The 27,513-nt window shown below is 44.3% G+C and overlaps 1 protein-coding gene across 2 annotated transcripts in view; it reads right to left on the bottom strand.

Annotated features, from left to right (window-relative positions):
- slc12a2 (solute carrier family 12 member 2) overlaps positions 1–25,924 on the bottom strand; it is a 48,218-nt gene extending 22,294 nt beyond the window's left edge. Inside the window, exons 1-13 of one of the 2 annotated variants that reach the window (XM_019272161.2) lie at positions 24,837–25,924; positions 9,053–9,172; positions 7,936–8,011; positions 6,940–7,035; positions 4,096–4,235; positions 2,929–3,039; positions 2,711–2,819; positions 2,501–2,625; positions 2,181–2,265; positions 1,920–2,077; positions 1,688–1,795; positions 1,474–1,597; positions 684–785 (exon numbers count right to left, since the gene is read on the bottom strand). In XM_019272161.2, the coding sequence (XP_019127706.1) occupies positions 684–785; positions 1,474–1,597; positions 1,688–1,795; positions 1,920–2,077; positions 2,181–2,265; positions 2,501–2,625; positions 2,711–2,819; positions 2,929–3,039; positions 4,096–4,235; positions 6,940–7,035; positions 7,936–8,011; positions 9,053–9,172; positions 24,837–25,421 (1,939 nt within the window). In that variant the 5' untranslated portion in view covers positions 25,422–25,924. The remainder of the gene's footprint in view (positions 1–683; positions 786–1,473; positions 1,598–1,687; positions 1,796–1,919; positions 2,078–2,180; positions 2,266–2,500; positions 2,626–2,710; positions 2,820–2,928; positions 3,040–4,095; positions 4,236–6,939; positions 7,036–7,935; positions 8,012–9,052; positions 9,173–24,836) is intronic. The other variant, XM_019272159.2, reaches the window with a different exon arrangement.
- Positions 25,925–27,513: the final 1,589 nt, after the last annotated feature.

Here is a 27,513-nt window from a genome sequence, read left to right as displayed (position 1 = left end):
GGCATCGAGGGGGAAGAAAGCACAGAACTCAATATATAAAAAACAACTGCATGCATTTCATTCAGCTATTCACTGCAGTCTGAAGATCAGTTCACCCAAAGTACAAAAAACTAATACAACACAGTGATATCCATCCACACACACACAGCTTTGGTTTCATTTGTTTTGAGATGTGTGCGTTTGAGATTTCGGATTCCATCACAACAGAGGACAATGTTTCCATCACTTTTCATTAAGGTTCAAGCATTTTATTCTAGTACTGAACCTACTCTTTTCTAATCCTCCTGGATGTGGTGATTTCATTCACCTCTTTTCTAAGAATATTAAATTAGACGGAATAATAGTAATATTTATATATCTCTGTGGAAAACAGTGTAAAGTCATGTAAATGATCACCTGACTGCTGCACCTAGAAATACACATTTCATTTGACCCCAAACTATGTGTGAGCTGTTCCATAGATAGTGATAGTACTGACTCTGACTCTAAGCCCTTTGGGCACTCTGCAGGCTCAGGACATGTCTAAGTGCTTCAAGTAACTCTGTGATTTCCCCATCACAATCATTAAAAGACAACTTGTGACTGTGCTATCACAGCTGCTTGTTTTTACACTCAGACAGGGGATGTCTCTGTCTTAACTGCTTCATCTTTATCCGTCTTACTTGAATTTTTCTTGATCTTACCTGGTGAGTTAGCCAGTGATGCATGGAACACAGAAAAGTTGATCAAGGCATAGGACGCCAAAAAAAAGTTGGAGATGATGGGGGCGATTACGTTCAACTCAGCTGAAAGAAAGAAACATGAAACAGGTCAGCACTAGGCTGACTGCTGTTGGACTAGTCAGTAATATTAGCTGCTGCTGTGTCTGCTGCTGGTGACCTGGTTGATGTTTGGCTGTTAGGATCAGAAACTAGTGAGTCGTCAACGTTGCTAAATAATATAATCAGAACAAATACTCGAGTACAGCTGAACATATTTACCACAGTGGGATTACACTCTGAAACTATTTTTAAGTAACATTTTGGTATATTTTGAAATTTAGCACCTCCACTTTCAATCAACTGTCAATGCACCAATTGACTTTATAATGCAATCATACCAAATAACTTTCCAGGAAACCTCATTAAAATTATTCTGAAAATACAGAGTAAAGAAAAATAATTCATCATGCCAAAAATCATCCTTTTGATAGTTCAAATCAAAATCAAATCAATTTTATTTGTATAGCCAAAAGTCACAAAGTACATTTCCCATAGAGGGCTTTACAATCTGTACAGGGAGTGACACCCTCTGTCCTTAGACCCTCGGTTCGAGTGAGGAAAAACTTGCCCATAAAAAACCCTTTTAACAGGGAAAAAAAGTTCAGTCCAACATTTTCATACTGTAGAGTGAACACCCTCTAAGCTTTAAGGCTTTTGTTCATTGCCGTCTCGAACAGTAACAATGCCTAACTCTACAGGTGTGCAGTCGTACCGATGAGGATGAAGGCCAGAGCGATACCAAAGGTCAGGATGTAGCCTCGGAGGGGCTCATTGTTCTTGCCGTAACCTTTGGCGAACATGTCCAGGCCAGGGTAGATGTTGTCCTTACACAAAGCCTGCACAAACAAGACAGTTTGAGTTATTCATAATTCAAAACTGACCATAATCCAAACGTGTGCCATGATGCAGATTAGCTCAGGTCTTACCTGAAACACTTTTGGTGCGCTGACTAAAGAGGCCAGAGCTGAAGATAGAGTGGCAGAAAAGATTCCAGCAGTGATGATGGGCCCGAAACCAGAAACTAGACTCATCACCTGAACGGAAGATAAACACAAACTCAAAGGTTTGATTTTTGCACCCAACACTTTTTTCACCCCCCATCTCTGAATTGCTGCTCATATACTTCAAACCTCATCTTCTGATAGAGCTGCTTTATACCTGGAAGTCACGATGGAGTCCAAAGCGACAGTTGTTTTCACTCTTACAGGTGGAGAAGTCGTAGCCGAATTTGCATGCAGCATCAGTGCAGTTCGCCATGAACTGAGAACTGATTGTGTCATTCGGACTTCCACTGGCATCTCTCACGATGCAGGAGCCTGGGGTGGAAAAAAATACAATCAGGGTTCCCAGAACCTTTAATTTTTTCTTCAAGGTGAAGCATGTATTATGCTCATATTAAAACTGATCACATGACTGCACCTGTTGAAACAGCGACACCCAGGTAGACGATTCCTGTGATCAAAATGGCCAGGAGGGTTCCTCTGGGAATGGCCAGCTGTGGGTCCTGCAACAAACAATCACAGCATTCGAGGTTCCAGGTTACTGACTCCATCAATAACCTGGAACACTAATATTCACCTCGTAGTGGTTTGTCTTGGAGCATAGGTGTGTCAGAGTTGAGGTCTGACAAAGAATCTACCCACATGGCGAGTTTTCTTTGGGCACGTGTTACATCAGGAACTTGAGAACTATTTTTTCCTGAGCAGGTTTGTGTTATGTGATAGTTACGGGACACTTACAGCAAGGTCTCCTGAGATGTTGGCTCCAGCCAGAATACCAGTGGCTGCGGGGAAGAAGATGGCGAAGACGGAGAAAAATGTTTCTTTTCGGAAGTCCGGACCCATGTTTTCCCACATGATTGCACCTGACATGAAAACAGAGCTCTTAACACCAAAAAGGCCTCTCACAAGCTTTCAGTAACAGTGCTGAAGCTGGGTGTGTGGTCATACCGTCATAGCCAAAGTAGCCCATTGGTTCCTTTGACTTGAGAGGAATGAAGGTTCCAATGAAGTAGTTGATGATGGCCGTGACGAGGACAACGAGCAGGAAGATCTGAGCCTATAGAGAAGCACATTCACCAATCATTAGTCACCACTGATGTCTTAAACCAACGTGTGCATCAGTCGTACTGTGTGCGTCTTGTTGAGTGATTGGACCTTGATCATACCTTGGCCTCCCATTCCATTCCTGCCACAGAAATGCCCAGGAGCAGGATTACTGTGATGGTACCGATGATTCGGACATCGTTGATTTGGTCTGTCATGATGGCATCTACGCCCTGAGAGACGATACGAGGAGTTGTTAAATGGAATAACAATGAACAAACATTCAAGTTCATTGTGTATTTTTACTTGACATTGGACCTCCACAGAGCAATCACACATTACATTTGCCTTCAGAGAAACAGGAAGTATGTCAACATGAACATTTCAACTCACTCTACTTCTGCTTTGGTTCAGATAGTGAGTGGCTAATGTCACCACCTTCCACAACTCCCCAACAGCTATTGCTCTTGCATATGTGTGCGTCTATTTGCTGCGGTCAGGTTCACATTTTTTGCATCATCAGATGAAAACATTAACACTGAAGCTCCTGTGGAAGGACAGAAAAGTGCCAAAAAAGGACTGAAACTTTTAAAGTGACTCAGACTGCTACAGCTCGTGTCATCTTTAGATCAACTTACAGAACAAGGGCCGTAGATTTTGTAGTCTGTTAATACACCAGGCACATTAGAAAGGGATTTTTAAAGAGCCGGTACGATTACAAACAGAAAGGCCTGTTCACTGTTATGTGCCTGACTATGTCTGAAGACTGCGAAGCCCCTCCTTTAACTGACAATTTAACTTTTCAGCTCACTTTGCAGCTTTACGTGTCTCCATGGCAGCCACAAAAACTAAACGATCGAGCACCTAAGACATGTCTGAAGTGTCATTCATGGATTCACATTGCCTTCAAGGCGATTAGTCCAGAAGGGGCAGCTCAGTGGAGCAAGGGGTTAGGGTTAGGTTGGCCCTGGGTTAGAAGCTGCAGGCATGCTGTGTGCCTGTGCTCCAGGCACTCTGGTTTCCACCCACAGTCTAAGCCTCAGATTGCCTGTACTGTAGGTGTGAATGTGAACTGTTGTCTGTGTCTGCCCTGTGATTGACCGGCAACCTGTCTTCTCACCCACTATTAGCTGGGATTGGATAATAAGTATAGCTAATGGATGAATGCATGGAGGGACTATTCTGTCTCTTGGCCCAAGATGCCTGCAGGACTGAGGAAAGCTTGGTCGAAGTGGTGGAATTGCATCAACAGCAGGAGCCACTACATGTTTTGAAGCACAGAGACTTACGGCGAGAAGTTCCACCACGGTTTCAGCGAAGCCCACCACATACATGGCTACAGCCACTGCATTGGCGAAGGCAAAGATAAGACCGATGGAGCCTCCAAACTCTGGGCCCAGACTCCTCGAAATCAAGTAATACGCCCCACCTGGAGACAAAGGTAATGGACAAGATGTTAGTGCAGTGGAGTGAAAACATTCTCATTAAACTGATAGCATGGATTTACTATTCCTTTATTGACTTTGTTTATGCATAACATATAGTCTGAAGATGATATTACAATATTTACAATATCATCTGAAGTATTGCACCAGGCACGGGGGAACAACTGTCAGCAGCCTGTCCCCGGCCAAGAATAAATATGGTCCAAACTGTCAGTCCCCCCAGAGTTACAGCCTGATTCATCTACTTACAAACCTGCTCAGATCTGTGCGTTGTTTGGGCCAAAGAGGCTTCCATATGCACTGTGCTCTTAAGAGTGTGGAGAACATCAGCCGCACAAAACCAACAGTTGGGTTGTCAAAGAAGTCCAAGCTTCACATCAGTTATTTTAGAGTCACATATCACAATGCCAATCAGCTGTTTGAAGCAGCGTGTCTGCCTGGACGCGGTACTTCACGCAGCTAACAGCGCAACTTCCTACGAAGCTGAATCCTCCAGCTGGGCCTCTCTGTAACTCTAAGCTGCTTTACGCTGTGAATGGATAATGTCGTTTATTCCACTACAGGAGAAACTTCTGTGCTGTTCTGCAATTAGTTTAGTTAGTATATCGATATTGGAAAGCAGCCACTGGAGACTGAAAATGTCTGCATATCAGATATCGGCAAAAATCCAATATCGTGCATCCCCAGTTGTACAGTAAAAGCAGCACAGCAGCTGTAGTCGTCCATCACCCCATCCTCACAAACACCGGAGGTGTGTCAGGCTGCTATTCATTGAGAACAGAACCTCAAAATAACATCCAAGCACTGCCAACTCAAAAAAAGACATGCAGGACACCCAAGGTGATGTGAGAATGGAAAGCCAACAGCTATACGATGTAACAGAACTTAATATGAACTGCTTAGAGAGAGACAACCACTGTATGTGCAGGAGATTGATGTTAAATGCCATGCACAAGCTTTTGTTGCACCTTCACTTCAACAAATTTGATTTTTATTTTGCTGGGTCTTACTCTTTTACTGCAGACAGCAGCCACCACATCCAGGACAGCAGGTCCATCGCCCTTTGTGACGGGCTGTTAGTTTAGGAAGCTTTTGATTTGTTCTGCAGGGAAGTTTGTCGTAGTTTTTATGGTGGGAATCTAAAATCGTGATGATATATATTCAATTCATTGTGCCGCCCTATTGAGCAGCTCTTGAGCTACTGAAGACAAACTAACTTGATGGGTTTAGCAATAAAATATTGATTTACAATGATTAAAGAGCATTATTATTAATCATTCAAAAGGTCAATCTTATATTTGAACAAAGGTTCTGGCTGACTGTGTTAAAGTTAGTTCCAGGATGTGATTAAACCCATTCACACTGAGCTGGGCAGACTTCTTTCACCTCACTACCTAACTGGGCTTGTTGACAATAGAAATAAAAACACCAAGTTCAATTAAAATATTGAAACACAGGACTCTACTAAAAGCAGCTCCTGCTCTTTACAAATTTCTTGATAAAGAATCCAGCTCAGAGTAACTCTGCATTACCTACCCTCAATGACTCTGCTTTGACATTTCACTAAAGTCTTACATTTCATCTGTTACTCTGCAGACAGTGACAAACCTAACACTTAAAATTAGGCTAAGGTAAGCGTTAAGGTAATGACAGGAAGGAGATTTGAACACAGGCACTCTGAAGGCAGCAGCTAATGTGTGGTGGTTTAACACAGATAAGTGGCTGTGTGCGGACTGTGGCAATAAAACGCTGAAGCATTCCACTTATGCTGCAAATGAATGACTTTGTAAGGCTGGTGGGATTCTACTGTTTAGATCCGTCTTCGAGATGGAGGATAAAATGACAGATTGATGTTCTCAACAGTACCCGAGCACCCTGTGTACATGTTTGAGGGAGCAGGTGTTTGAATGTTTCCAGCGATGTTCTAACCTAAACCTCGATCAGAACATGACAAAATAATCCTAACTCGAGGTCTACGTGCGAGCTTTGGACCAACACATTATGTTACACAGATGAAATGTGCTGCAGTGGCTGCTCTCGTCTGTGATGAGGAACATGTGATGTGCTTCAAGGCCACAGATGACGCCAATAGGTGGACTTATTCCAGGATCAACCATCAGAACTTTAACACACAAAGTCAAGTCCTGGTATAAAGTACCTTATTAGCAGACTGACTGACTACAAGGAGGACGGACACACAATCAACAGACACTAAAGTTCTTTCTCCTCACTGAGTCTAAACACCCAACATAGTTTATGTTTGTCTCAAAGTAGACAAAGAATCAATTTTATTCTCTACTCCAATCTGATTTGATCTCAATATGAAATATTAAACTCATTCCGAGCCCATTTAGTCATGCAGTGAGTGAGGAATGTGTTCATATCCGTGTCGGACCACCCAACCAGAGCTACACAGTGTGCAATCTGAAAACTGATTGAATTTCTGCCCTCAAAGAGAGCAGAAGGGTTAAAGACACAGCCGAGTGTGTGTTTAACCCTTCTCCATCGCCCGACTCAAGGAGAGCTGCACACATGCCTGCTGACTGATAGGTGGTCATGCTGGTTGGAATCACACATGTGGATCACCTCTTTCATTCCAAACAGTGGGAAGAGGCCAAAAGTTACACGAGAACTCTTAATCGCTGTTTTGTGAGGCAGACTCTGGTTCTAGAAAACAAAGTGACATACCTCCTCGTACAAATCCGTTGGTGGCGATGGCAGAGGTGGAAAGGCCAGTGATGGTTGTCACTACGGTAGCCATGGCAACAATCAAACAGGAGAGAGCTGCAGAAGAAAAATGCATTTAGTTTTTATACACATGTCTGAAAGAAAAGAGCGTGCAGTGCTGTTAACAGTTTTCTATCAGGCGCTCAAATCACTCAGAGCTCTCTGTGAAAAGTAACAGCACGGAAGTCTGCCACATGTGGCACCGTGTGGAGATATTTCACAACAGAGTGGAGAATTATCAACACAGAGCGCTGAACACGGGCTCTGAGATGACCGCCCCCGTGAGCACCACCGTGTCAGTAAATACGGGCAGTGTGCCACGTGGCTCGCTGACTTATCTGGGCGGTGATGTTTGAGTCTGTCGGTTATGTGCAGTCTTTGTCACATCAAAGTCAGACACTGGCTGTGTATCAACGGGCTCCCAGCAGGCCAAGCAGCCTGGATTATCCAACATGAGGAGGGGAAAGGGGGCATTAAAATGTCAGTTGACCCAAATAACAAAAATCATCATCTTTCCTCCATGCATGGAGTGATGGGTTAGTGTTATGTGTTCAGGTTTGGAGGATGAATCTGTATTTGTCACTCTCTGATTTATGTTATTGGGGGTCCAGTGCAGGCTGCCTGCTGTGAAGTCTTTTATAACATGCTTTTTGACTGCTTTGCAGTACATGTGCATAATATTTGTAATAAGTGGTCTGAATTGTCTGCTTGTTGTTGTCCAGCTGTCACATTATGACTGTACAGGCAGCAGGACACTTCAGAGCACAGACTGTGACGGAGCATCACAACAGGAGAGCTCAAATAGACGTACAATACAGTGAGGCGCTGACTCACCTCATTTATGATCATTTGAATGTTTTAAACAAAATGTCAAACTGTGTGCTGTGTTTGTTCCTCAGCATTACCACACACACACAGACACACACACAACTGTAAATAAAAAAGATCTCTGCTTACCAATCCCAGCCTGACCCACGATCCACGACATGCGGATGAAGAGCATCACACCCCAGATGTTTAACATGCAACGGACCTGCAGACAGGAGGAGCTGTTACTGTGGCTGCACAGACTAGCAAACACAAACATGAACTCAGTTTAAAGACTTTATTTCCACTGTGCACCATAAAGAATCTATCGCACCCCTCCAGGGTACAGGTCTTCTGCTCACCCTGACCCTCTTCTCCCCCACAGGGATCATCTGAGCATCATCACACTTGAAGATGATCATATTAAGAAAACATCTCTCACCACTTGATAAAAGCTTTTAGAAACCAAGAAATATGAGAATTAGTGCACGGTTTATATTGGAGAGGAAGTAAGGACGCCTTGTGTCAAAATAAATGCAGGATGAGAACATCCAGACATGAAAGCTTCATCCTGCTTTCAAGAAAATTAAACAGCTGTGAGAGATTTCTTCCTCAGTGGTTTAACCAGCAACCAACCAGTCGGAGCCGACAGTCCTTCACACTCACTCTCCAAAATCCTTAACCGAGTGTCTTCTACTTCACATACAGTTCAGATGATAGAGCGGCACACTTCTCACCTGTGATCCACTTCACTGACTAACTGACCACTTGGACATATGACTGAGACCTGACTGAGACCTGACTGAGCTCACTAATACTGACTGAACAGGATGCACAGGAGTGAGCGTGTATGGTTCTTTTTTGTGATGTGACAAATGTTTAGAGAACATTACACTGTTGCTTAGTTCTTCATTCTGTTTGTACAGATATCACGAAATCATCCACACTGACTCATTAAACATGTTCTTTCTATGTTTTACTGACGTATTCTCAGATGTCCGTTAACCATGGCTCAGGTTCCGCTAAAGTGTCTGGTCTCACTCATTCTCAAAAAAGAGGCAAACACTAGCAGTATCACTAATTTTAGCACTATGAACTTTTATGAGATACGTGCACACATGCCTGAGCTCACATTGTGATTTTAATTGTGTTTATGGGTAACTTTAACTTGGAGAAGAGATGTCTTGAAAAACAAATAAAACTGTAGAAGTTTAAATGAGTACAACAGATGTATTTATTTATTTGTTTATTTTAAAAAGGGACTCACCAACACCCCTTTAATCCAGCCAAACTTGACCACTCCTTTGGACTCAGCTGCTTCTTTAGCAGCAGCCTCTTCAGCCGGTGTCAGCTCATCACCATTGGCAAAGCCATCCTCAAACGGCTCCTAGAAGGGACAAAATAAAATCAGATTTATATGGAGGAACATACAGTAGACTGAGAAACATGAAGGCTGCACAGGCATGCTGAATCCTGGACTGAGTGTGTCATGGTAACGTGGTGCAGAGGGAACGGGAAGAAAAGAAATAAACTGGAGAAAAACATGATCAGGGCTGCTTTGTGGATTGGTTGCTGAGGGAAATAAAATGTATTTTCAAGGATTTAAAGTGATTGTGGACAGAATTAAAGACAGCTCTCTGTAAAGCATGCAGACATCCAACATAATTTTGAGCTGTTCCGACTCCGATACCAGTAATGGAAATTGCTCCGAAAATGCTGGCATCGGTATCAGGTATCAACTGGAGTACAGGCACCGATCCGATACTATGCAATATATTAAATTAGTAATCTATTTACAGGTCAGCTCCGTTAAGCTCTGGCACAGTTCATCTTCACCACTGAACACCTGATTAAGTTGCTGTTGCACTGTTTTTATACTGTTCCATTTAGATGTCCTTTTTTATTTAAAAATACTGTGGCTGCACTTTAATTAATTTTTTAAAATAATTATTCCTAGATTTATTTATTTATTTTATACCGTCCTATTTAAAAATAAATGGCTTGAATTTGCTGTATTTATTCATGTTTTACAAAGGGTTTAACCTGAGCCAGGACTTACCACAATGATGATCATATCACAGTCATGCAGGTGTAGTATGATATATTTTTTTTTTATAACATACTGGTGTCGGATCCGTACTCGGTATCGGCCGATACCCACAGAACAAGTATCGGAATCGGTATCGGGAGGGAAAAAATGGTATTGGAACATCTCTAATGCCTAGATTTCCATGTGAGCAGCAGAATCTGCCTACATGAAATGACACTGAGAGGTACAATAAGCATGTAATGCCAAGGTGATAAAGCCTAAGGCTCTTTAAAACAGACGGCAGTTAAAAGACAGGAAGCCTCCCTCCTGTGCACACACAATGTTGTAACGTTGGTGGCTTCCCTGCGAGGATTCTTCGGGTATACAGCGTATTGTCTGTCCTACATTTATAGGCCATCTAACAACCTTGGGATGAATCCTGAATGTCTGCGTCTGTCCCAATCTTTTGTCTTATTCTGCGGGGTTTCCTGCCTCCACTGAACAGGAACATTGTAAATAAAAATAAGCTTCACAGCATGACCTAAGAACAGCTCTGACATTAGCTGAGGAAAAGGGAGTCATTACCATCATTTTCAGAGAATGTTATAAGGCAGTTAGTTGCCCGGGGGCTGCTGTGCTTATTACAAGTCACAGTAAAAGTTGAAGGTTGGAGTGAAAACATAATGAGAACCTCGCAGAGTTTTGGAGCCCTGCTGCTCAAAAAGCCCACTGCTCATGTAAAGATGTTTACATTGAGCGGTCAGGGTGGAACAAACGTGTTGACGGGTTTCCCACAGAATATCTTTGCATTCACATTTTAATCATTTACGTATTGTAAATCCACCAGCGTATCACTGTATGTTCACAAGCGTGTCTCATTCATGGTCATGTTGGTGCTTTGCAGAATATCCCTACATGTTTGCAGCACCTGTTGATCAGTGGAATGGTGTGACACACACTGTGCGTGTGTGCATGAGATTAACAGAACGACAACACAGCTGTTATACCGTCTACAAAGTTAGTCCCCTGGCCTATAACTGGTACTATAGGAATGATAACATGTTTTCCTACATTTAATAAAGTAAGTCAAAGTTGATACTTAATTAATACTAAGTATAAGTACTGTATACTAAGTATTACTTAGTTAATACTAAGATGAGCACTGTGTTTGACTTACTGCTCTCTGGATTATAGTTCAATACAGCCCTCAGGCAGCATGGCAGCCAGTACAGACTCTTCATCTTTATCTACATTACATCAGAAAGTTTCCCAAAACTCCGTCTACACAAGGGTCACATAAACACTGAGGAAAGGAGGCCTCTGGCCTGACCACTACCCATCACAAAATGCTGGATCAGAGTGAGAGGAAGCATGAACATGTTACCAGTGTTCAATACAATTCTACTGTGCACAGACACAAGTACACACAGAGTCTATACGAGCTGTATTTCTAGAATATGAAAGACTGGACGTATGTGCCACATTCTGCCAGGAGGTTTGGGAAAATTACTAACAATTTCATGTTTACATTCCTGCTTGAAAAGGACCTTGAGTTTATGGATCCTCTCCACTGTGTCAATTACAGCAGTGTAAAGGTGTGGTGATACAGCTCTGCCCTGTCCACGTCCCATGAGTGAAGAAAAAAAAACCACTGATAATTACTGATGGAGCACAATGTCCAGAAAGTGGAGCAAAATCTGTGGTTAGATAAAGACATGTAAGTGAACATCTCCCAGCAGAGGGGCTCTGTCACTCTCTGGTGGGCGTATAAATAGGTGTTATTAATTATCCGAGAGTAGCAGGCCTCTGGCATGACAGAGCTGAGCTGTGGGAGCGAGGGACAGAGCATCATTCAGCATCACCCGCTTCACCTGGGCCATCTGTCAATGTGAACATCCCGCCTGTGTCCCCTCAGTGACTCGGCGACACCACTGTGAGCCGGCTGTGACGGCGAGATGAGCTCCATGTCAGGCTAGCTTCTGTTCAACATGTATTTTTACAGTCACACAGAACACTTTTCCAGCCATCAACTTCCTCAAAAGCCAAAACATGATATAAGAGTAATCTGTGAGGGGCAGCAAACACACTACACAACATGTCAGCCAACACAAATCAGGTTCATCATGTTGCTGCAGAGCAGAGCAGAGCATCACTGTTTCAGAGCACTTCTTGGTAGAAAACTCACTGAATGTCTGAGGGGTCACATGTATCTTAGAGGTCATGTATCTTAGACATGTGCTATATGCATTTGTAACGTCTGTTTAATGGAAGACAATAGGAGGATGTCCACCATCGCCCACTCACTTCAGCCAATAAACTGTGCAAACGGACAGAGTGGACCCGTCAGATATCTAACAGAGATCAGTGGAGGTAAAAATACAGTTCTTGGCAGGAGCTGCATTGGGATCAGTCCAAAAGATAGTCAGTGTACACAGACACACAGCACAAAGCAGGAAATTAAAGGATGAACAGCCAATAAGCCATGACACACAGGGTGTGTTCTCACTGTAATCTGATGAGTCATGCTCCCATCCTTTAATTTTTTAGTATTTGCTGTCTGACCCATTGTTCTTTGTAAGAAACCCCACAGGAGTGCAGAGCCTGGAGGGCAGTGACCCTCTAACTTTGAAGTCATCATATCACCCAGCTCTGGGTGATGACGCACGGTCTACGTTCATCCTGAAAAAAATGTCATCTGATTGACACTACATTTAAGTTACCCATCATGCTATGGGCACTAACACAGCAGATGCTGGCTTCTGAACCTTGAGCTGGATAGTCCTTTTCCTGTATTAGCCCAGAGGACACGGTCACACAGCAGGTACTTTAACCAGCTTGACAAGCACAAAAGAAAATTGTCAAGATTGTGATTTTGTCAACTGAACAAAGAATGAGTAAATATGGCTGTAATGAAAGCCTTTGGTATCATTCTGGGTACTCAGTTAGTACCCAAAAAGTACTGAGCTTGGACACTGCGCTCTAAATGACAGCCAGGCTCGGTTCGATGTGGGAGATTTAATGAAATTCGTGGCTGCAGCTCTGAGCCTGAGGCCGGGCTCCAGCGTACCTTTATGAGGCATGAGGTGGGAGATAATTCTGCTTCTGGCACAAATGATTGAAACAGCTGGCCAATGGGACATACCACTCTTAGCCAGGTCAGGTCATGCTGCTGATGTCATTATGCAACACTGAAATGAAGGTCTGCTGCCCTTGTGTGGCATTAGGGACACTGTCAACCAGGGAGACTCTGTTTGCTTGATTGGTAAAAGCGGGTCAGACTGGATGTCAACTCCATCCAGATCCCTGCTGCCATCAGGAAAAAAACTTCTGATCTGGAAACCAGACCAGAGCCTCGCCAGCTTTGCCTGGCCTCAGTGACATGTTTGAGGTGGAAACAGTTCTGTCACTGATGTTGAAATTAGCACATAATGCAAAACATCTTATTTGAAGTAGATGGAGGAGACACTTTATTTGCTCTGTGAGGAAGAGGTTAAAGGGATCGCTGCAGCATTCTTCTTCAGTCACTTCTTGCACAACACCAGCATTGTATTCTACCAGGCAGACTCGAGTTGACATTCTAACCTAAACTCAAAAGTGGATGTGGCGTGGCTGAATGCACAGCGCAGAGAACAGTGGAGACGACACGTGATGAGTTGGTGAATATTATCTAAATGGCTGAAGCAACACAAAGGGTGGCTTTGCACCACAATGACAAAGCATCGAGAGCGCAGCACAGCAGTGCAAACTGTACCATGAGTCGTCACGAAGGGCATTGGTACATAAAAAAGAAATGCTAATGTTGCAATTAGATTTTAATTAATAGATTAGGAGTCAACCTTGGACAAAGACAGTCCAGTGAGTTTTTAAGAAGCCTTTCAAGGCCTACTACAAATCCTGTCCACAAAGATCGCCCTCAATGACAGCGCTTCGTTTCCAGGAAACACTGGCATGTTCTTCTGGCTACATATTCATGAATAATCCGTCCCCTGGTAATTATCAGGACTGACGTAACATGCCTAATCAAAAAACAAATAAGGCTCCTGTTTATGTCAGTGAGGCTGGAACTGCCAGTTTCCCCCTGAACTACACAGCACATACGGAAAAACAGACATCACTGCAGGCTCGTAGTTTCACTGAAGAGACGATTGTGTTGGGTTTGCGTAAGAGTAAAGCACTTACTGAAGGTAGGCATCATTTTAAGTGGAGGGCGGGGGGACTTATTATTCAGCTCTAATTTAATCTATGAATCTGTCATGCCAATACTCCTGAAAACATGTTGTCCAAGGTCTGATGATATGAAACTCAGCTGCTTTGAATAAGACCGGCTCTTCAGGGAGCATGTGTGATGATCACGAGTGTGAGAGAATCTAGTCCGCAGAAACACCACATGCAGTGTATGTACTGCTTAAAGGCTTTAAACTGACTCCGAAACTTAGTCAACAAGTTTAATTATTAAGTCATTTATTAGATTGGACCCCCCCCCCCCACTCTATCAGTGATTGGGAAGAACGATCAGATGTCCACCAGCTCAGACATCTCACCATTGTTTGGAAAAACCTCCCACAACTCGGCTCATTATTCTTTTACTGCACTGAAACTCTCCCAGAGTTGGATTCCCTGCTGCCCACTGAGGCCTGTTGATGGAAGCGAAAAGGCCCGGCCCTCACACTGCAGAGATTTTTGTTTTGGAATTGTGTCGAATTACTTTCGGACTCTGGCATGAGCGTGAAAGAGGTGACGAGTGAGGCACCTGCAAACAGTGAGGAGCTTTGTTGCCCTGCGAGGTAACAGCTTCTGTGAACGGACTGAACACAGATAGGTTTTAGTTCGACATGGCAGAGAGTTTGTGCCGGCTCTTCACCATTTATCTCCTGTATTCATCTTAAGCTGATGGACCTGAAGTGGAGACTGTGACAGAATCACATTTTCACACTATGAGTACTGTGGCCAAAAGTATGAAGGTACTATCAGAAAATGAGACGATGATGGAGACTACATCCATGTTTTACACAGTCTATGCTTTCACACTGTCACAGTGTTACATAGTTATAAAAATGACTATAGTCACAGATTGATAAATGAACATGTATTCTGGAACATTCCAGTGGTATTTTAGCTCTTCTCTCGCCCTGTTAACTTCTAACTCTCCGTCACACGTGCTTTGCATACGTGTTTATAAAAGCAGGCCACCAGGAACGACTTCATTCTGCAATTGAACACAAATTGAGCGAGCTGTGGGTACATCCTGCCATACAGCTTGCATGTGTGCACACAGGCAACACATGTGGCGGCTTGTAAACACGTATATAAAAGGATGTCTGCCAGTTTTCCATGATGCACAACCAGACCACAGGAAGTTGATCTTAGCTCCCTCCTCGTGAGAACAGGCGGCTTCGACGAGCAGGACGAGAGGCCATCACATCAAACTGACCCCAAACATCATCAGACAACAACATGCACATGTGACACACACACACACAGTCAAAGTGTCCTCAGTTCAAAGACAGGAATGACAGCAGTAAGAGACAGCAGTCATTTCCTGAGATGAGGTGACACGAATGTTTGACTTCTTCTTAATTACTGCCTCATTCGATTACAATACTTTTTCAATACCCAACTACAAGGACAAAACATATACAACTTTCTGATCGAACAAGGAGAGAAGAGAAGATTGCAAGTCTGAGTGAGACTTTGAGGCTTTCTAACACACCTGATTCATACAGAACGTGTCTCAGTCCTACCCATTCATCAAGCCACAGCGGGCTTGTTGTGCCGCATGTGGGGGTGGGAGGGGTCAGGGAGGTATCATGTGAGATAGTGATGTCAACATTCACCACTCATACTGTGACCGAGCCCCCCGGTGAAAATAGTGCGTGTGCTTTGTGATGTGCTGAGCTTAGCAGTGTTGGGTGGAGGATGGTCGATCTGTCGTGCAGCAAGAGCGAGGACTGTGGGCAACAGGAAATGTGATTATGAAGGTCATCGCTGGCTGAGAACGCAGAGGGGGGAATGCTGCGTGGGCTGCTAGAAAATATTATTCTAACCCACTTCCGCAGTTTGTAGAAATTCCTGAAAATGACACTGAAGGTGACTTTGATAGTGCGTGTCACCATTTTCTCATACGTTTCTTCAGGAACTCATACAGATGTGCATCACTGAGAAGGAATCCTGAAAGGCAACATGAAAAGCTGTGCTATAGCCCAGATGACTCATTACATGAATTTAATGTTGTTGTACTTCAAATCCAGAATACTGCCGGTCAGCGTCACACTTTCACTGACGGCTCTGTAGAGATGAATAGCTGAACTTTGGACGTATGCGTTCCCCAAAGGTCTCCAACACGGGGAGCTGGGTGTCAGGTGTCGGGGGTCTGCTCAGAAGTGACTAAACATAGAGGCTGAATGTGATCTTTGCATGGACGCCTTTAAGTTTTTATTCACTGCTCCAGTCAGCAATAAGCTCCAGTGTACACTGGCCTCAGGCCAGCAGGCGACCATTATTGTTAAACCCTAGCATGTGTGCTTCAGTCAATACAGCCAGTGTTTGCAAATTGGAGCCCATCTGACAGGAGCTAATCTGATCTCACTGTAGCTACTGCTACCATGTTCTCTAGTGATGTCATTCAAAACTGCATGTACAGATATGAACAGGAGAAACTCAAACAGATGATTGGTTTCCATCCAAACATAATCGCACACTGGAACTGAATATAAAAAAAAAAAACCTACCTAAGAAAATTTGAATGAACGCTTTGAGCCTTTTAGTTAACATAAGTAGTGTGTGACAGATTTTTCATCTCTTCAGTGGAGTTAATTTACAAAGAAGTAGCCAGCTGTGTGTATGAAACACAAACATATTACAAACTGAATGTTTTTCTTTGTCCCTTCAAACAACAACAACAACAACAACAACAACGTAAAGAAATGTTGAAACCGTGTGACCCAACATGTGAGCGAGCAGATTATTCTGAAGACACACACATTCATGTCTGAAGAAATCTGCTTGCTTGGATTCTGTGCGGCAGCTGCTGACACGGCACTTTATTTGAAGGTAAGGGGCAAAATAAGTGCACCCTCCCGTGTGCTCTCACTTTAATCACTGTACATGGAAGCTGGTACAAATGGTCTCGAGAGGCGGGGTGGGGTCGTCGTGCTATTTCTGACATCAGACTGTGTGACGCACTTGGATGAGAGAATAAGGAGGAAACCAGGTCCTGCAGACAAAAAGCACACACACACTCTCTCACACACACACACACACTCTCTCACACACACACACACACAGGTTTACGAGCTGTTGCCAAACAGCTTGTGTGTGTGTGTGTGTGTGTGTGTGTGTGTGTGTGTGTGTTACAACAGCTGTAAGGCCATCAGGGCCATGGCTGATGCTGAGACAAAAGGACTCCCTCTCCTGTCAAAGGCCACACCAGAAGCCCAGGGCGTCTTTCGCTTCCTGTTTCTGTGTACAATGTGAACGCAGAGGGGGGGGTCAAGACACAAGCTCTTTTTCAAGAACTTTAGAAATAAATAAATCTAAAAATGGCACAAATACTCTACTGCTGCAGAAATACTCAGTGCTGCAGACGCTATGTATTCAGGCCACAGCACCAAACTTTCATTTTGTCAGTTATTCAATAAGTGTAAAAAAAAAAACAACTTTCAGTGCTGTTAAATGTCTCAGTTAGTGTGAAACTATTCACCATCAAACATAAAGTTACAGAACAAACACACAGGGCATGTCATCTACAGTCCTGTGTTAGGATTACAAACACATCCCATCCAGCAGACCCCCCTGTGTGAACGAGGGCCACACTGACTGACCCACATGTAACGCACGGGAGGCCAACTGTAGGGACCGCTGAGGGGACACTGTACGACAATAATGCGGGTCAGTGCAGAGAGGCATGCGTTCATTTCAGCATCAAGTCCAGCTGTGGAATCTGAACGGATCCTGATGCTTTGCGTTAGTTACAGATGAGGTGGCAGACATTATTCACATTCATGCAGTGTGTGTGTGATATCTGACCAATCAGTGTGAGAACACTGCAGCAGGGATGGTAACAAAGGGAAGATGTCTGAGCTTGTATTTAGCTCACGCGAAGTCTACCAGCGAACGCAAGGAGCGTCCAGAAAAGAGCTTTCAGCTGCCACATGCAGACGCAGAATGTGCAGCGACGGGCACATTAATACAGCCAGGATACAAATATCTGCGTTTTCTACGTTGCAAATCACTCAGACTGTAACTGGAGATCAGTGAGATCAGATAATGCTGAAACTAAAATACAGAGGCATCAGTTACTGCAGAGCTCTGCACTGCAGCAACATTCTGCTCATCTGAGATGATCTCTGCACATACAGCCCACCTACAGCGATCCGAATCATGTCATGACAACACAACGTGTCCACATCACAGTCCAAAATCAAAGCACAGCTCTGTTCAACCCAATGGCTGCTTTAGATTGTTAGTGGCCCACTGCCAATGCTACCAATGTTAACCTGCAACAGCAGCATGTGAAACACAGAGCTGAGGACACAAAGACAAATGTGACATAAACAGCAATTTTAGGGTATTTGTTGAGTGATTTGCAGACCACTATCAGAACATCAACACTATGGATCAGATTCTCCTGCTAGATGTCATCTTGTACTGCTATATTGATATATATTGTGCTATTATATATGAGGGAAAATGGCCTGACAAATCAGGGGACTTCATATGATTGGTGCAAAACCATTGCAATAATACTCATGACAGAAAAATACATGTAGAGATATTAAAGGAGGAAAGAAGGCACGGTTCAAACAGGAGCTTGAAATTATTTCATAAAAAAAATGAGCAATTCATCAGTGAACGAGCAAACAGTGACATCACGGTCGGCTAACAAGCTCGGGTTCAAATTTCTCAATCACACTTTTTCTAAACGCGGCTGTGGTTCAAGTGAGCTGAATCAGTAAAATAATGATTGATTTGATTTGATTTTCCTGTCAAGCATAAATGCCAAACATTGTCTGGTTCCAGCTTTTCTCTATGTGGGCTCATTGTAAACTGAAAAGTTTGGGGTTATTAGATGGAAAGAAACAGCTCTTTAAAAGAAGCCGTGCCCTTGAGTCTGGGAGGTCGTACTCAGCATTTATCAAAATGCTGAGTGCTGCCATTTTATAGACCAAAACAATAAAAGCATTTCATGAAAAGCTAACATTAGTTGGCAGGGCCACCTTACATCACACTTCAGCTTTTACCACAGTCCAGTAACTGTCACTTTTGTCTCCTGGTCAGAGTGGTGCAACAAGTGGCACAAGCAGTGTTACTGTGAAGGTTTGAGGTATTCTATGACTTCACATGATGTTCCAGCATTTTCAGAAGCAGTGGAGCAACCATCAATATTTAAGCATGGCGCATTCATGCTTGGCCGCTTTGGACTGAATAAATCAGCCCTGTCACCCACAGCAAACTGCTGGTGTGGCTGCCGCCACCTGATCCAGTCCATGCTCCATCCTACCAAATACACCCAACTGTCCTGTTGTGGCACTCCCCATCATTGCCAGTATCAGGTTACATAAAGAACCTGAAGTGTTCAGCTGTAATGAGGGGAAACGCAGCAGCGCTCAGCCTCTTTAACTGCCTGACAGTACGCTGAATGACTCATTGATTGCTGAGAAAAAGTCCATGGGCAACAGTGAATTAGTACAGTGGAATTTCCATTCCACATTTCGATCTAGGCACGCGTCACCGATGGGTGGGGAGGTGGTTGTGGGGGGTTGAGACATGATACAAAGGAAGCACCACGGTCACCATGACCTTCAAACCACCGCAGACCTCCTGGATTTCAAAGTCCAAAAGCTCTTTCCCAGATATCGAGCCATGCGGCTGCCTCTGTGGATGTGAGCTAACCTCGGCAGCTAATTAAATTCTGTCATCAATCAGTTGATCGCATATATCTGCTCGCAGCACTAATTTTGTGGTGATGAAACAGGCTTGACTCCTTAATTCTGTGCTACATGCTTGCCAATAAGAGCCAATATATCAGGACTAAGGAACACAATAGGAACCCTCTTTCAGTTACACAACCTTGAGAAAATATGAGAGCAGCTTTTCATCACAAGCTACTTGACGGCTGGATATGAGAACAGCTCATCAGCTGTTTCAGAGATTACGGGAAGAGGATTGCTTTTCACCATTTTTTCATTTACTTTCATCTGACTGGAGGAAGTTATCTTGGACAAAGGTATCCTGCTTACGTTCAGGGACATACAAGACACTCTAGTAGACCTTGACATCTTAAGCTCTAACCTGTTCCAGGAAACAGGCTTATCGAGCTATCTGGAAAATTTCAGAGAGAAATCCAGGAAACATTCCCAACCCTTGATAGCTGAATCAAACTTACAACAGGCAAAGAGCAGGAGCAGCTTACACACCCCTGCTGATGATTTACTACTCCCAAAACAGCAGCAGCATGCAGATCAATTGTGTTGCATCACATCCTGTGTTTCGATGGCCCTAATAGTCATACAATTTCCAGTAGTAACCGTGTGGCTTAGGGCAGCAGATGTCTTTCTACATCTGTATGCAGCATGTATGCCACTAGGGTTGTCAAAAATATCGATACTCTGAAAAGTATCAATACTCAAACAGCGTATCTGATACAATACTAATTTGCCAATGTATCGATACTACAGTGTGCGCGCACTCGACAGGCAGCGTCCGGCAGCCAGAGACACATTTCTGCTGACAGTATGGCCAGTGGGGCTGCAGGAAGGCCAGAGCAGCCAGTCTTGGTGGAAAATGAAAAAGGCAAAAGCCTTGTTTGGAAATATTTTGAATACGAGGCAAACGAAGAAGAGAAACCGAAAGATCAGGCCAAGCCTGTGTGCAAACAGTGCTTTAACACGGTGGCAACGAAGTCGAGCTGCACAACTAACTTGGCCAAACATCTGGAGGAGCGACACCCAAGCCTTCATGATGAATTCTGACAGGTTAGTAAAGCTCCCATTCTTCATTTAACTGAATGTATTAAACTTATTACTGGCCCACATTAATGTTGATTGTTGGTCATTAGCTGTGGCTAGCATGCTACTGCTCAATTAATGTGTTTTTTTTATTTGACATTAGCCGCGGCTAGCAGCCTTTAGCTGGCTAACGTTACTCAAATGTTTTCTCTTACAGTTGCATAGTGAAGCAGAGAAATCTCGACCTACAACTAAACAGATTCATTTCATGTTAATAAAAAAATGTTTTATGCCTTTAAGTATTTGTCATTTTTTAGCCCTGCAGTATCGAAAATGGTTTCGAGTATTGAATATTTTCCTGGGTACTGATATCAAGTATGAAACGACAACCCTATATGCCACCTCTTAGACCAATTAGAGCCCAGCCAATACTGTTTTTGAGGCTGATAATCGCATAGATATTAAAGCATTATTACATTCATGTCTTTGGAATTATCCACTGAATTTGAGGCAGGATATTTGAGTCTTTTTACACCTACCCCTGTGGCTGATACATACAGTATACTGTGACGTTTGCCATGGAACATAATTGAAGTTGAAATGAGAGATGTGGTGTGCGTAGTGTGTGTGCTGCTGGCCATTTCTCCTCAGAGTCATATCTCACTGTGGAATGTTAGCATTCCACATGATGGCCTTCCCTTGAACAGGCTGATATTTCAGCTCACTAATTTGATAAACTGAAAAAAGGAGTTCAGCGAGATCATCACTACTCACATAAGGACGCACATATGATTTACTAACGATCAGTTCTCATGATGGCTCGGACCGTGAAAAGCAATGACTGGCCGGTCATAGCTTTTCAAAAAAAAAAAACAAACTCACCTCAACATCCAGACAATAAACGCTCACGGCTGGACAAAGCAGCGCTCTTGACACACGGCATTTCTTTGGTCTCCATACAGATTTATTGTGGGCAGACTAAACACTGTAAACTCTACACTGATAACATTGAAACAGCTTCATCAAGTCCAGCAACTTGTACAAAGACAGGTCAAATACCAGTCTGAGATGTTTATCACCTTTGGAAGAAGCATTCAGCTCCTCCAACTAATGGAGCTCCATTTTCAATTGATGACCACTTTGGTTTACATGTTGGACTCAAGATGGACACTGATACACGATGGTGTAACATCTGAGCTGACTCTAAGCTACAGAACAGCTTCTAAATGAACCCAGATCATTTTCTCATTGCATTGTTTGTTGCCAAATTGGATTCATTCAATTGGGAAGGAGAGAAGTGGTCCATGTGAAGCAGCCAGCACTCGTACTGATGACTGAAGTGTTTCCATTATTTGTATGTGGAGCGGCTGTATTGGTGCCACTGCAAAGCATGAAGCCAGTTTCTTTGTCTGATACTCCTCTGTCCATGACTGCTGCCGCCACTGGAATGTGAGCCATGTAGACTCTGCCGTCATGTGATCACCAGAGCAGTATATAGAGCTTTTCCATACACATGTGCTGGCTTGGCTTGATTCAGTTTGACTCAGCAGCTCGGCACAACTTGTTTAAATTGGTAATGGAATGCAAATCAAAGCGGTTTTACTCAGCGTAGCAAACAGGGTCGATGGGAAAGCCCTGCTAGTTATCTTGGACTGACCCAACTGGGCCTCTAACAAAGTACCATACACACCACACAACATAATCGCTCCTGCAGCACTTTCTAAACCAGATCATGGTGTTTCAGTTTGTTGATATGCAAAAAAAAAAAAAAAAAAAAAAAAAAAAAAAATCGGCCTGCAGAGACATGCACAGTGCCAATGTTGGGTAATCCATCACAGAACATTAAACCTGTTTGTTCTGTTCACCAGGACACATGCAGTGCAGACATTCAACAACATCAGGGATGTACACTGAACACACACCAACAGTCTAATTCCAATCGTGTAGCTGGTGAGGGCATGAAGATGTGGCAACAGGAAGTTACTTCCTGCCGGTGCGGCTTAGTTACTTCCTGTTGGTGTTACTTACCACTTACTTAACACTGGCACAGGGCGGTTGCAATAAACATGACTCTCCACCTGAACTACAGCAGGTGGTTACCAGAGCACGAGAATGTCTTGATGGAGGTTTGATAAGAAGGTCGATATCAGTTTCATCTCTGTACACTCAGTTCTACTCGCCGAGCATAAAAAGTAGACGTAAACATCTCGTTCAGTACGTTGAAGAACCTCATGGTTTGTCACCAGAGCGCAGAGAGACCTTTTTACCATGACAACAGGTGTTAAAACGCTGCAAAGTTCTAATGCTTAACTGATCAATGAGCCACTGTGCCTCATCGTCTACACAAAGGCCTGGGCAGGTTTTTACCTCTTATCAAAAACACCAGTGGGAATCTGATTCGTGGGTTTCATGGACTGGAGATACTTTATCTACAATACCAAGAGGCCAAAGTTCTGAATTATTAAATGTCACCTAAACACCAGCAGCTTTACGAGAACTTCACAAATAAATAAATTCTGTGATCAAAGTACACAAGATCTTCCACAGCAGCTGTCAGTGTATTATAGGGCTGGGTGATTGGACTAATGAAGCGATAGATCAGCGATTTGTGTTATGTCAATTAACTAATTCAATGATCTCTGCCACCTCTGAAGAACAAGTGACAGCTGCTGCTCAGAGACAGATACATTACACACATGGAAATAAATTACAATAAGCGTTATTATAATATGATAAAGATGGAATGTTTTTGAGTATGTGTGACCCTCTAACATCCGGTACAGACTCATTAAACTTGATCAATGTTCTTTTATAGCAGCTGACTCAGTAACTAGACATTTAACAGAACACAGTCTAGCAGCTACATAAACAGTGCTGCACTGAATCATGCTGTTATCCACATATGTTATCAGTCATGATAATCATCTGCATCAAAGGACTGGATTTCTAATTTGGGAAAATACATTTAGGGATATGCAGTTAAAAAAGGGGCAGCCACAGATTACGTACTCGCTGGATGAATGTCTTCTATTCATAGCTGAGATGTTTACAGTACCAGCTCTCTGTTCCAGAGTGAGTAACCAGCGCAAATTCATCAGGACTGTGATGCATTAGCCGGGCTACTGCTGCCAACAGTCACTCTGAAGTTTATCAAAATTTAACCTTGACAATTAAAAGGCTACTCGGGGTCAGACAAACACACGTCAGTTCGCCATGCTCCATCAAAAATCATCTCCAAGAGCCGTCATCAGTCACATGCAGCTGTGACCCGAGTGTCCTTCCAACCAAAACTCAGCAGCTGATTTCACTGAGGAGAACATGCAGAGGAGAGGCCAATCAGACCGGCCGGCTGCTGTTCAGCTCGCCTGTATGATGGCACATGATTGAAGCTCATCTATGCCAAACTGAGCTCAAGTCAGCAGACCAATCAGATCAGGAGGAGAAATCACTACACTGTAGGGACACACTTGTCCACATACTTTTGGCCATTTGTAAAACTGTTACTTCTCTTGGTAGAAGATGAGCTATAGGTAGCCCCTTATGGCCAAAAGTATGTGGACACCCAGGCCCACACACTCATAGACCGTAAACAGAGCATACCACCATCATCAGTGCCCTGCTGAAGGAGAGGAAAGCCCTAAAAACAGCACATGGTGTTGCATCAGCTGACACATATGGGGGCAATGTTTAAGCATCCACATTATTCTGTCTATATGGAATCATAAGGATCATTTCACTACACCCCTATAAAGCAACAAACGGGGCTTGGGGTCAGTGCAGGGATGAGCTGAGGCTGCGATGATGAATTCAGGGGCGACGCGAAGGCATCACCGACACCTGGAAGCAGCCTCCAGTCATTTTCATGAGAGCTTTGTCAGTGCTGAGAAAACACAAAGCAGCCTGAATGTTCACTGTGCAGCACATGTTGTTTTTGCTGCACATGTGCACACACAGCACATGACCCGGACTGATCCGCTCTGTGTTTGTGGATGGACGGGTCTCTGGAAACATTTTGACACGAATTCACCGATTCCTACTCTGGTGTCGTGCCGTTTCTGGCCATGTGTGGGGCTTACCTTGTCCAGCTCGTCGTGCAGCTCCGACAGGGTGGGTCTGATGAGCTTCTCGCCCAGCGGGGCTGCTGTCTGCCGGTAGAAATCGATGTTGGGCACGGCATCGATGGTGTTGTGGCCAAAAGTCCTCAGGTAATAGGTGTTGGTGTGGGTGTCATAGTGATAATGCTGCTGGCCCCCTGTGGACGAATGCAAGCTGGTCTCGCTCATCACCGTGTCACCGTTCTGTATCCCCTCGGTCGGCGGTGCCTCCGGAGAGGCCGCGCAGCCCGCTCCGCTCGGATCCGCGAAGTTCACCACCCGAAACCGGCCTTTGGCTTCCTCTCCGCCGACACCCGAATCAGTACCCGAACCCTCTGGAGGAGCGGTGGGAGTCGCCTTATCGCTGGATGGGACAGTGGTGGAGGCGTCGGAGCTCGGTGACTTATCTTCGGTGGCGCCCGCAGCCTCCGCCACCAGATCCACCTGGAATCGGCTCAGGCTGGGCGTCGGACCGGGCGGCCTCAGCCCCGAATCCATGGTTAAAAAATCGGTTTCCGTCGCGGTGCTGTCCGCCGGGCCGGAAGACGTGGAGGATGGCGCTGACATGGCACAAAAAACACAAACGAACGTGACACCGTGTGGGAAAAAGCCACGCTACGGCTCGTAAAAGTCACAGAGGGAAGTGCGAAAGTCCGGGAGGTGCCCCGTGACAGATGCACGACTCGCTTCCAATTCACAGGGACGAGCACAGCGCTCTGCCCGGACAGGAGAGGTGCGGGAGGGGGGCACACGGTAACGTTAGTAACGTTTGTGGTGAAGGATAGCTCGCTAGCTGCCTTGCAACATGAGGCTACAGGCTGGGAACTTTTAACCACTCTCCTCCTCTTCTTCTTTATCTTCTTCTTCCGACAGTAAATCCAAAAATCCTCCTCTGACTTTCGCTCGCTAGCCGCCGGACCTAATCCCGCCCGCCTCGCGTCTTTCTGTCGTTCAGAACAGGATGCTGTCGTCGACCTTGCCGCAGCTCCTCCTAGACTCCCGGAGCTCCCCTCGCTGTTATTATACACACTGCAGTCGGCATCACTGAAGGGTGGGCTCCCTACGAGTGAGACCTCGCGAGATGTCATCGATCTCGTCTGGTTTTATTTTGGAGGGGAGGCAAACGTCGCGAGAGAACATCACAATACCCAAACAGTAGGCGGGACGGTGACAGGCTCCTATGAGAGTGAGGGGGCGAAACTGCACCAACAGGCCAACCGAACAGTCTGTGTGTGTGTGTGTGTGTGTGTGTGTGTGTGTGTGTGTGTGTGTGTGTGCGCGCGCTGCTGTCTGTCAGTATGGAAGCTTTCTGTATTCACGAGAGGACAGGTGACAGGCTGTGACAGGCCGTGGGGGGTGTTTGTTGCCTGAATGTGGGGGTCCTTCAGTGTTTCTCCCTGTAGCCTGTTTAGGGCCCAAACCGCCCACACCTGTGCCCCCTGGGCCTCAGCACACACATGTTCAGTTCATCAGAGCACACTTGAACCTGTCTCACAGACTGTAGAGCGTACATGGTCACACAGCATTCCGAGCAACCTGTGAGAGCACAGTGCTGCTTCCTGTTTCACATTTACACTATTTGAAGCTAACTCGTGATATTCTAATGAGCTGACACATTTTTCAAATTTCATGAACTCACTTTTTTCTTTCTTAAACTCCTAATTGGTACATACGAGCTGATGTTTCATGGTTTGCGTTGTGTCATTCCATTACTGGAACAACTTCAGTTTTTGCACCTCATTTTTGTTGTCATTGAATCTAAATTTAGACTAAATAAATGAAAATATATTTTTTACAAAGACAACAGGGACACTTTGGATGTGAGCTGACCTGTTATGCTGACCTGGCTGCTGGTGAACAAAACCATGTGTTTGTAATTCAGCGAGTGTATTAGTCACACTCCATCACTGGTTAAGTATGAGGCATAGTGTAGTGAAAATTACACAACAAACTATAGCAATAAACTATAACCAATGTTAACACAAATAACATTGTGCCAATGACACCATGAAAACGACGTGGCCGTGTGAAAGGTGCTGCTTGTATGGCTGTCTGGCTACAACATGATTGTTGTAGTTCACTCTTAGGGCTTTGGCAGTTGTTATCAAACTCAGCAGTAAAAAGACACTGTGAACAGTGAAGCATTTAGCAGCTAAAGAGCCACATATTATCCCCAGGAGCTGCCCCCTCCACATGACGTCACAGCTGGAGCAAATAGTGTTATTTAGTGTGTAAATAATTCGTAACCAGGTTTGTTTGTATACTGACAAGCATCTTTTCTCTGGCTAAGTAGCAATTGTTTGCGTCAAAGGAAGGAGTGGGGGCCAGAGGTGCTGCCAGCCAATCAGAGTAGGAACTCATGAATAATGGTCTCATGACATTAACAGACAGCTGGGTGTGGTCATGTGGAGACAACTTTGGGAGAAACTGAATAACCTTTGAGTGTTTGAGTGAAAGTATCGCAAAAGTTTCTGAGACAAACGGAAGTCTGAGTCGTTTTCAGGAAGCATCATGAAAAATAATAATGTGTCAGTCTGTGATAAGTTGTGGAATGTTGGCACAAGATGAAAGCTCAGGGGCCGAGCACAAAACGAGGACGAGGACTCAAATACAACACGTGCTTAGAACATGAAGGTAACCATAAAAACACACACACAGG

This window comes from Larimichthys crocea, chromosome I, assembly GCF_000972845.2.
Source record: "Larimichthys crocea isolate SSNF chromosome I, L_crocea_2.0, whole genome shotgun sequence".
NCBI lineage: Eukaryota > Metazoa > Chordata > Actinopteri > Sciaenidae > Larimichthys > Larimichthys crocea.
Note: the sequence above shows the minus strand (reverse complement) of the source record. Positions and strands in the feature narration are given on the sequence as shown.